Source organism: Ursus americanus, chromosome 3 (genome assembly GCF_024610735.1).
Source record: "Ursus americanus isolate L20-20 chromosome 3, mUrsAme1.1.p, whole genome shotgun sequence".
NCBI classification, from domain to species: Eukaryota; Metazoa; Chordata; class Mammalia; order Carnivora; family Ursidae; genus Ursus; species Ursus americanus.
This window is the reverse complement of record NC_142129.1, coordinates 67422143-67434152: the sequence shown is the minus strand read 5'-3', so window position 1 is coordinate 67434152 and position 12010 is coordinate 67422143. Positions and strand designations below refer to the sequence as shown.

General features: G+C 34.8%; 1 protein-coding gene across 1 annotated transcript in view; it reads left to right on the top strand.

Moving 5' to 3' along the window:
* Positions 1-12010, top strand: part of CASD1 (CAS1 domain sialic acid O acetyltransferase 1) — a 49162-nt gene that overhangs the window by 11883 nt on the left and 25269 nt on the right. The window contains 4 exon segments of the mRNA XM_087861072.1: positions 5063-5107; positions 6115-6177; positions 10918-10962; positions 11393-11516. Coding sequence (XP_087717198.1) covers positions 5063-5107; positions 6115-6177; positions 10918-10962; positions 11393-11516 — 277 coding nt within the window.

The window sequence follows — 12010 nt, the reverse complement described above, 5'->3', positions numbered from 1 at the left end:
AAAAAGACAGTTTTAAAGAACTGGCTAATAATAGCATGTAAGTCAGAGGAATATGATCCCAAAGTTTTCTAATGTTCTCTTTATTCTTCAAGGTATTATCTTACTTTAGAACTTAAGTTAAAGATAGTAAAATATCAAGAGCAAGGACTAAAAGGATAAAATTCAGATGTGTGAATTCCAAACCAGAAGAAGAAAAAAATTAAACTGAACCAAACTCCTCTAATGCCAAATATATGTCTCACACGTATGTAACATGCACACACACATATATGCTCATACACATACATTCATATCTACATATATGAAAACATGTACATGTAAAAATCACTTTTTATATATATTCCATATGTATTTTAAAAACCTATGTATGTGTGAGGGAGCTAGAAATCAAAAAGTAAAGTGATAGAAACATAATCAGAATAAGTGCAAGTAGTCTAAACTTGTCAACTAAACACAGATTTTCTGATTGGTTTTAAAAAGAACTTTCTGCTGCCTAAAAAGACATATCTAAAACAAAAGGATATGGAAGGTTTTAATTAGAAATGAGAAAAGATTTACTAGACAAATACTTAGTAAAGAAAGATAAGTCATATTAATATAAGACAGAATAGATTGTAAGGCAAAAAGTGTTATCAGAGATACAGATACTTTTTAATGACAAAAGTTTCAAATCACTAAGATTTTAAACTCGTGGGCATGAAATAAATTAACCTTAAAATGTATAAAGCAAAATTAATATGATTACAGTGAAGAGTTGACAAATCCTCCATCAAAGTGAGAGAATTGCTCACTGCTCATGCATTTAATGATAGGACAAGCAGAATTACTAAGCATATAGTTGACGATTAACATGCTGATTTTATGAACTTACAGCTCAATACTTAAAGAATACACTAAAAAATCAGAGAATATATTTTTTCCAAGCACACGTGGAATCTTTTTGACAACACATTGGGCCATTAGGCAAACCTCAACAATATCAGAGAATTGGTATCGTTCTTTCTGTATTAGATAAGTTCCTTTATATTCTAACTTAACCTGATAAAAATTCTAGAAGCCTACAGTAAATGTTCCGAACGGTGAAATGTTAGACATATTTATGTTAAATTCAAAGAGAAGACAAGGAAGGATGTCCATTATTGCTGCTTCTATTAAACATTGTATTAGAGGTCCTTACCCAAGGGAAGATAAAGACATAGAGATTGGAAAGAGGTAGACTCAGAATTTCGTATGATACAATTATCTACAAAGAAAACTCCAAAGAATCTATAGAAAATTACTAGATATAATAAAAATTTTAACAAGATAGCTGATATTAAGATGAACGTACAAAAATTAATTGTAGTAACTCAATAAAGCCGTTAAAAATGAATTGCTTATCTACACACCAGGAACATAGATTTCAAATTCTTTTTTAAAAATACCGTGTCTAATAGTTAACAAAAACCATATAGTACATAGGAATAAGCCTAGCAAATGTGGAAGGTCTTCATGTAGAAAAATCATAAAACTTTACACAAGCACAATTTAAAATGATAAAATTAAATGGGAGATATGTACTTTGTTCTGGAATGGGAAGAGTCAATATTGTAAAGATGTCAGTTATTCCTAAATTGATCTATAGATTCAATGTAATTCGAATAAAATCCTAACAGGATTTGTTATTGAACTTTACCAGTTGATTCGAAATTTTATGTGGAAGGGCAGTGGACCAAGAATAACCTCAACAGGTCTGAAGAACAAGGTGGAAAAGACTTATTTCCAATATCAAGATTTATTTTTAACTCTGTTGTAATTAAGACAGTGTGGTATTGGTAGAGCTAAACAAAGAAACCAATGGAACATGATATAGAGCTTTAAAATAAGCACATGTGGAGCACCTGGGTGGCCCAGTCCGTTAAGTGTCTGGCTCTTGATTTTGGCTCAGCTCATGACCTCAGGGTCCTGAGATGGAGCCCTGCGTTGAGCTCTGTGCTCAGCGGGGAGTCTGCTTGAGATTTTCTCTCTCCCTCTCCCCCTCCACTCTCGCTTTCTCTCTCTCTCTAAAATAAATAAATCTTTTAAAAAATAGAAAATAAAATAAACACGTGCATATACAAAGACTTAATAACAGAGATGCCATTGAAGATCCCTGGAGAAAAGGAGGTCTATCCAATTAATGATGTTGAGGCAATTAATGATGTTGAGGAGAAAAGGAGGTCTATCCAATTAATGATGTATATGGAAAAAGGTGAAATTGGAATGCCTACCTCACATCACCAAGTAAAATCATTTCTAGATGAATTTAGACTTAAATGTGGAAGCTAAAATTTTTAAACCTTTAGCAAAAATTAAAGAAGTTCAGGGGAATGTCTTCATTACTTCAAGTAAGGAAAAGTTTTTTGTGTAAGAAATGAAAAGTGCTAACCATAAACTAAAGGATGGATAAATCCACATACCTTAAGATTAAGAGAATCTGTTCATCAAAAGATACCTTACAGAAGAAAAGGCAAGCTATGAACTAGAAGATAATTATACATCCAAGAGATATAAGAACTCACAAATTAATTAAAAAAAAAAAAAAGACAACCCAATAGAAAACAAAAGAGGAAAGGCATGACCAGGCATTTCAAAGAAGAGGAAACATAAATCCCAGTGTAAATCTAAAAGTTGTTTAAGCATTGGTAATTTGGGAATTTCAAATGAAGACACACAGTGAGATACCATTATATACCTCCTTTAGTGACAGAAATTAAATTTTACAATGGCAAAAGATATGAAGTCTGACAAGATTTATTAAAGCCTCCGTATCTCTAAGTGTTGATGAGAGTATAAATTGTTACAAACACTTCAGAAAATAACTTCCATTATCATGTGAGGATGAACATTTGTATAGCCTGTGAACCTACAGAACTATTATTAGGGAAACTTTTATTATTCATTTATTAAGAAACATATACAAGAAGGTAACTATCAGTGCTGCTTATAATCTAGATTTGGTCCATTGTGTCAACTGACCTACACTCTACAAAAATAATAAATGTAATATTTGATATATATATAAATATAATAAATTGATTTAGGAAGGTTTTAAAAGGCCAGGAGATGTTCTAGATTGTAAACGATTAAAGAGACACGATAACTAAATACCTGATTTTAATTGAATTCTAGATTAAAATAGAAGAGCTATAGAGAGGACATTATTGGGAAATTAGGGAAATTTGAACGTGGACTGTATATTAGATTAATATTTTATCAATGTCAAGTTTCTTTGGTGGGATTATAGTATTGCAGTTATATAAGAGGATATTTATGTTCTTAGGAAATACATGCTTTATGTGTTTAAGGGTAAAATGCTATGTCTGCAGTTTACTTTCATATGGTTCAGTAAGAGAAAAACAATGTATATGTGCAGAGAACAAAAACGCTAGTGTAGAAAATGTAAACAATTGATAAATTATAATTTTGGGGTACTCATTATAATTTTGTCAGTTTGCTCTAAGTTTGACATTTTTCTTTTAAGTTTGACACTTTTCAGAATTAAAAGTTGGAGAGAAAGTCAATTACAAGAAACAATATATCATTTAAGGATGCATATGCATGTGACAAAATTATATAATAGAAAGCAAAATAACAACAAAATTCAGAGTGGTGGCTCCTTTGGGTGAAGCAAGGAATTAAGAAGGAGAGGTCCACGTGGAGCACTCAGTGTGTGCCATGGACTCGTGAGCGCTTGTTTATGTTTATGTTTACTGGGCTGTGTGATTATATATGTGACATTCTTTTGTATATATCAAATGTTACATTAAAATGGCAAAGGGAGAGAAGAGAGAGATTGAGTTCAATTAACTGAGCTATGCAAAAGGAGAAAAAAGAAAGTTCATGACACATTATTTCTCTGAATAAGAACGTTAACAAGGTTAGGATGGGATAGTAGGAGGAAAACACACATGTGATTTTGTCTGACCCGGTATTTCCAAGATTTTTTGGACCAAAGGAAGTCTTTTTATAGAACACACCTTAAAGTACCATTGGTCCCAAGAGTCCTTTTGGGAAATGATGCTTGAATTTTACCCGTTAGCCTGCTGATAAAAGCAAGCTCTATTTCACAGAGATACAAATATAAATACTATTTGTCTGGTTAAGTTAATGAAGACATTTCAACCTTGGTTTTAGGAAGAGAATTAGCTTCTTAATTTGACCACTTCCACCCCCACCCCACCCTGGATTCTGAACTCTGAAAGGATTTCTATTCTTTATGTGGAATGCTTGGTTACAAGAAGTTGTCTCCAAACTTTATTTTTTTCTTCAACTGTACCACTTATGTACGGTCTTCAAAGCGAAACCCAAAATAACCTAGAATCATATGTGTGCACCCCTGTTCAGACAGGACTGGCACGAGTATACTGGTGAGAACAGACTAGATGTTGCTGCAGCAGCAAACCACTCTACAATCTTAACAAATTCTTTTGTCGGTGCTGCATCTTGTGGATGGGCTGGCAAGAGGCTTTGCTCTGTGTGCTCCATCAGGGGTTCCTGCTTGTTGTAATTTGTACCATCTTCTAGTTGGAACATTCTGCCTCTGCAGTCTCAGCATTAGGTTAAGCCAGACTAGAGAATTGCCCTGGGAAGTGGAAAGTGACCCACATCACATCTAGCCACATAACATTGCCCAGGACTAGTCATGTGGTTCTGTCTAATGGGGGTTGGGAGGGGCTGGGATAGAACTGAGGAAATGCAGAGGAGTAATCCATTCCTGCCCTAGATAATACTAGGACTAAACTGAAATGTGGCAACCTTGGCAACAGATAATTTATGTAGGCATGTTTACATATTTGCTTGCATATTTGGAGTTGAGGTTTTATCTTTGAATTATATCTTAGATGTTAGAAATCACATATGAACAATGTAGTTTCACTTATATTTTAGTATTCAATGCAGATCTTTTTCCCTTCAGGTTGAATATAGATAATTGAGATGTGGTGCATAAATAAATTAACAAAAGCAGCTAAAGGGAGGATTATTGACATAAAATTAATTTATACATGAATGTTTCCCTTTTCTCTCTTTTTTTTAATGACAGCATGGAAACATTCCTTTTGAAGACAAGATTGCATCAGTTAAAGTGGTAAGTGCATGTAACAGCTAAATGTTGTGTTGAAACTATATTCATTGGTTAATTTATTTGTAGATGAACTAATGCTTTGTGTATACTAAATATATTTCAATGTATTTAGAGTAGATAAAAATGTTTAAAATGATTGAATAAATGTTTGTATGCCCTGTTTTATGTAATAAAATGGAAAACTTGGTCTCTCAGATATTTTTTTAATCCAGAAGAAAAGAATCTTGTATTTAGGTGTTCAGGATTCATATCCATAAAAGAATATGTGTGAATTTTCTGAATCCCTAGCTGCAGTGACTTCTCCTAGATACTGAGAATACGGTGGGGATCAAGACAAGGATGTCCTAGACCTAATGGATTTTGCAAGTCATGGTAGTTCTCTACACACGTTAAATGTGGAATAAGGATGGTAGAAAGGAACAAGTGGGACATTAGGAATGTACAAAACAAGGAATTAAAAATCGTTTCCTCCTTGAGAAAGAGATGTTTTAACTGACGCTTCAAGGATCAGTAGAAGCGAGTCAGGCTCAGTGGAAGAGTTTTATGAGCATTGTACACAGAACAGTATGTGCAAAGTCCTGGAGAAAAAGGAGCACATAGAGCTTCCTAGGAGCTGAACGAGAACCAAAAGGGTACTTAGCATGAGGGGGAGAGTGGCAGGAGAAAAGCCAGAATGTCTTCGTAGAGGCCAGATCCTGCACTTCGTTAGTAGTTTTAAGGACTTCGGAATTTATTCTGAGGGCTATTAAAAGTCCTCGAAATATGTAAGGAAAAATGTGGCAAGAGCAGACTTAAATTTTGAAAAGGTTACTACAGAGAGTAATTTGAAAGAAAGCGGAAGTGGATACAAGGAGAAGTATCATGAGACCGTTGGGAAACTGAGATGGGAGTGAAGGCGTTGCAGACAAGTGGGGGTGCACGTTCGGTACTCTGTATGACAGGTGCATGTTGATTTTGAATGGCGGATATAAGTTTCTTTGACTTTTTCTTTTCTTATGTTTCTTTTTTAGGATTTTCTGTGGCACCCAGAAGTTAATGGTTCTATGAAACAGTGTATCAAAGTGTGGACCGAGGTCTGCATTTGAAAATATAGGCCTTTCTAGTTTTAAGCAACCAAATTTTAAAATCTCATGAATACACATTGTTTTGCTCCCCCTTACTCACCTGTCCCTTTCCTCTGTACTTTATGCCAACTTTCTTAATAGCGACTAAATTGTGCTGGATTGATGCTGTCACTTTACTGAGAGGAGGGAGTTTTGACCCAGTACCTCTGCTGCCACCACTCTGACCCTACAGCCGTTATGCTTATGCCACACTTTGCAGGCAGAGTTTTCTGTTACTGCTGTGGCCCAGTTCATTTAAGCCCAGGTCGTCTTCCTAGCACAACATACATTCTTTTGAGTGTTTTCCCACTTTGTCCTTCAGACTCATGCCCAGGTTCTTCAGGAACCTATTTTTTGTTAAATAGCCTATTTTCTTCCCTTTTTGTTATTACACTTGTGACCCAAAAGTCGAGCCTGGTGTATTTTGGCTCATAACGTTTGGAGATAAATTAGATATAAGGACAAGCATGCTATTAACCTCAAAAACCCCAGAGTCTTCACAAGTCCACTCTGGAATCTCCACAGAAGTCTCCATATAGCTCTTGGTCTGTCCTTTAATTAAACCTGTATTCTTTCCCAGGGGTGTTTGTATTCGGGATGGATAAAGCAACGTTCAATTTTGTTCAACTTGTTTTGCTTAATTACTTGTGCTGCAATGGTATTTTTCTTTGCTTCTTTTCACTTTACATGTTTAGTACTACAACCACTTCATATACCCGATAAGCTTTTGTAGTCAACATTTCTAACTTTGTTTCTTTGACAAAATGTGTTTAAGTTTTCAAAAAACAAAACTTGCAGACAACTTCTAGAATTCAACTTTCTGGTAAATTGCAGTCTCACATAATTGTATTTTGTTTTCGTTGATATGTTTATTGCAAAAGTATAGAATAATGTTACATGTATATTTCAAATTATTTAAACACATGTTTTCTATTTGTGCTGGACCGAAAAGTATATCCCTTAAAGCAGTAGATGTTCACAGTTAAATAAATATCAATGTAGTATAATTTATAAGTCCTGCAAAATCACCAAAGACCTTCGTTATTTATAACCTGGATATACATTGCATATCCACCTTTTCAGTTCTTATAGTTTGCTAAAACTAGTTTTTGGAGCATTAGCTTCTGTTGTAAAACTCCATATGACTATTGGGGGAAAGGAAAGATTGAGCTTAGTTAGGGAGATGGCCGTGTCATTACCTAAGATTGATTAGTTGATTGATTTCCTTTATTTTTAAGAGTATGTATGTATGCATGTATTTATGTATTTATTTTTTGGCTGTTTTCATAGTAAGCTGCTAGATCCTAAGAATATAATGATCCATATTTTTATGATTTATATAGTATTGCTAGTTTTATGCTGGGTATTAGGAGTGTGCTAGAAATTAGCCTCAGTCTCAGCCTTCAAAGAGTTTGCAATATCTAGTAGATGGTGACTTTCTGATGAATAGCAATATGATAAAAGGAAGAGTAACTACAGAATTGAGCACAAAGGACTATGAAAGCACCATGGATAGAGGCACTTACCATGGGGGTTGGTTAGATACAAGTGAGGGTTTAAGAAAGCTTTACAGAGGAGATAATATTTCCAGAAGAACTGTGGGGTCAGAAAGACACACTTATTAACTGAAATAGTGTTATTGAAGCCTACAGGCATAAAAGCAAAGTTGAATTTAGACAACTCTGCTATGATTCAACAGATATTTATTAATCACCTACCATTTTCTAGTACTAGGCTAAAAACTGGATATCTTGTTTAACATAATAGAGTTCTTCTCCTCAAAGAGCTTCCAGATGAGTGGTAGATATAGTTAATTAAGAAAGTAATGTGACAGGTACCAAAATAGGGGGAAAATAGGGTGCAGGATGATTGCAGAGCCAGGCACTAACTGTAAGTTTTCAAAAAACTAGTTTTCAGATAAAGTGATCTTAAGAGTGAGGGCCGAGGGGTGTCTGGGTGACTCGGTTAAGCATCTGCCTTTGGCTCAGGTCATGATCTCAGGGTCCTAGGATGGAGCCCCACGTCAGGCTCCCTGCTCAGAAGGGAACCTGGTTCTCCTTCTCCCTCTGCCTGCCGCTCCACCTGCTTGAGCTCTCTCTCTCTCTGTCAAATAAATAAAATCTTTTTAAAAAGCGGGGGGGGGGGGGGTGAAAGCCTGGTGTGAGAAAGGAGGGTCGTTTCACGCACAGGAAATAGTATGTGCAAAGATACTGAAGATAGAGTGTAGTCTATTCAGGGAATTTTTTTTTAAGTTTTTTTAATTATTTGAGAGAGCAAGAAAGAGAGAGCACGAGCATGCACAAGCAGGGAGAAGAGGGAGCTAAGCAGGGAGCCAGACTTGTAGCTCTATCCCAGGACTATGGGATCATGACCTGAGGCCGAAGGCAGACGCCCAACCGACTGAGCCACCCAGGTTCCCCACCTTTTCAGGGAATCTTACCAGCAGTTTTAGTCTGGCTGGAGCTTGAATTCAAAGCGCTCCTTAGTTATGTTCAGTTTTGGCAGTCAATTTCATGTGCCTCATCTGGGGAGAGAGCGGGTAAGAGAGGAAGTAAGCAGATACTAGTTTATGAATAATATCCTAAGCTCTCTTTGGTGTGGTATAGATTCACTTTAAATACTTCATGGTATATTTACTAAAAATAAGGGTATTGGATTGAACTTATCTTGAGGGTAGAGGAGAGCCTCTAAAGGTTTAAACAAGAGAATGATGACATATAGTGGGGTGGTTGTGGGGAAATTAGGCTAACCTGTGAAGAAACCAACAATTTAGATTTAATACTATAGGTGAGTAGTAGTCATTAAGAAGTCTGAGCTACTCAGGTGGATTTGGAGAATATGGGTACAGTGTGAGGTGAAATTTGAAGTTACTTGACTAGAAGACATCGACTAGGCAGCGGGTTTAGAGATTAAAGAGGGCTTATAATGGAATGATCAAAAAACTTGTGAGAAGGGGCAGTAAAGGGAGTAAGAGGAAAAGCAGAAGGATAATTGTAACATAACACACAGGGGAGGAAAAAGTTTTAAAAAGTAGACAGTCAGAAGTGTCACTTAAGGAACTAGACAGGGTAGAATGAAGCTAACAGAATGTGGCAATCCAGAGTTCTTTAATGGGGAGGTCAAGCCCCAAGTCAAAACGTGATCAATTGAGACATACATGAGAGATGAAAGAAATTGTCATAGCGAGGGCAAAATGCTCTTCCATGTCATCTATGGGTTAACGATGTGAGGGAGAAGGATTTGAGAGTCAGGTGGGGTCGAAGGAACATTTTATGAGGCTAAAGATGATTTAGCATTTTGTAGGTGGGGGAAGGAAAGAGCCTAGAGAATGAAGACAAGATTGATGAGTTGGAGATGGATCATTCACGGGTATAGCCCTGGATGTAAAGAGGGAGGCAATAGAAAATAGAGTAAGGATTAGCCATTAAGAGGAATTGGGAGATATTTCTTGACTCTGTTGTTCAAGGAAGATAGACTGGGTGAGGTTGTAAGAATGGAGGAAGGAAGGCTAGAGTACACAAGCCAGATGAATTCTGTTTTCTCTTTGAAGTTTGAGAATTAAATTTTATATTGAAAGTGAGAAGGAAGGCAAGAGGGACCTGTAGAAGGGAGGTAAGATTTGGGATAACCAGTGTGAAGAATGGGAAAGGGAGCCATCTAGAGCTGAGGAAAAGTTCTACTAAAATAGCAGTGTAAAGAAGCACACTAGACTGGAAATAAGAATATCTAGGAAGGAAATTATTGTTACTCTTCTTCTCTGCTTTCATAGTCTTCTACACTAGCATGTATTACCTTTATGTGAGACAATACCTGTCATTTTTATTTTTATAGATGAGTCAGATTTTTTTCTATTTAAATTTCTTGCTTATTTTTAATTGTTTCTTGTACACATGATTGTAATGTCACGTCTTTGATGTTGTGGAAAGTACACTTCAGGAGTCACAAGACTTAAGCTCTGGCTTTGTCCCTACCAGGCCTCAGGAATACCCTACAAACTTGACTGAGTCTGTGTGCTTAATTTTATAAGATACATATAATATCTTCTTGCCTATGTCACAATTGGCAAGAATCTATATTAAAATGAACTAATTTAGGAGAACTTAATAAATTACCAAGTGCTATATAGTTGGTAATATTAGGATTAGGACAATTTGCATTTGGTGAGGATTTCTACCAAATTTCTCCTTGGGTTTTTGTTTTTTGTTGTTGTTGTTGTTGTTTTCTTTTTGCACATTGTGGTCTATAATAATTAGTAGTTTATTTTGTTAAATACACATTGGATTTAGCTTTCCCAAAGATGACATTTCTCGTATTTTATCTAACATTTACACCATGTACCCTATAGGCTTCCACGAATATTTTTTTAATTTGCTGCCGTAATATATTAGAGCTTTACTCTAAACAGTTTACTCAGAATTCAGAATAATATTAGGCCATATTAGATTTTAGTGATGTGTTTTGTTTTGTTTTAAGAACATCAAAGAATTAAACATACCAGCTTCTTGCCATCCTGTTAACCACATAACCATGTACGGTTTTAGGCATTGGATGTTCCATCTTGTTGTATAACAAGAATCCAGTAAGGAACTCTAGAAAATTAAAATCCATTTAGAAGGAAAAGCTTAAATTTAAGGCAAAAAGTAAGTGATGTTACTTATATTAATTCCCTTAACTGGATAGAACACTATTATAAAGATTTTCTTTCTTTAGGATTCTGTTACAAAGCCCCATGTGATTGTAGCAGGAGCTGCCACAGTAAGTTATTATCTATGTTCTTACATAATGATTTTTGTTTCATACTTAAGGACATGCTAAGAAAAAGTTAACTTCTGTTAAATAGAATTCTTGATTGTACTTATATTTCAATTCCCATTTCTGTTATAATTAATGAGGCTGATGAATTTTCATGAAAAAATCTGAGTGAACTTCATAAACTTGGTGTTAAATGTCAATATTATTTTATATCTAAAATTACATTCTTCTTGAATGTTATACATTGAGTGTCTAATTTGATATCAGCTTTTTCTAATTGCCTTCGTAGATTTCAAGAAATACTTTGACCAAATTTTATTGTAATGTTGAATAAAAATGGAGTTACCTTAAAATAATAACTTCTGTTACAATAGAGCAAATTATAATTCTTCTGTGATAAATACTGAATTAATGCTTAATTTTTACTTCTTAGTGGTCTATCAAGATTCACAATGGCAGCAATGAAGCGCTTTCGCAATATAAAATGAACATTACCTCCATAGCACCACTTTTAGAAAAACTGGCAAAGACTAGTGATGTTTATTGGGTCTTACAAGGTAAGGAATGAGTAATGAACAAATGGCATTTTGTATATTTTTTGAGGCATGGGTTTTTATTGTCTTCTGTTTCAAGAAGCAAAATTACTCCTTTATAAGAATAAATCTTGAAATAAGATTTGTAAAATTAGAATAATTTGAGTTATTTGCTTTCCTTTTTTGAACCTAAGGAACAGACTAATAGATATAATAAGTAAAAATAAATCATAAATAAACAAAAATATCCTTCAAGGAGCCTCCGCATATAAAGTGACTGTAGAATATAACAAAGAGAATAAGTTCTCAAAGGCAAATGAGATGTTTAACTCTGATTTTGTTTCTTGCAAAGTATATTTATTATAATTGGAAAATACAGAAGAAATTATTAAGTCTGTTTCATAATATTAGACTCATTGGAAGTAAATGTACTTTGGAATTGACAGAATATATTTAAATCATACCATCTAGTTTATACTTGGTAATGAAATTCTTTAAGAAAAGTTGACATTAGATCA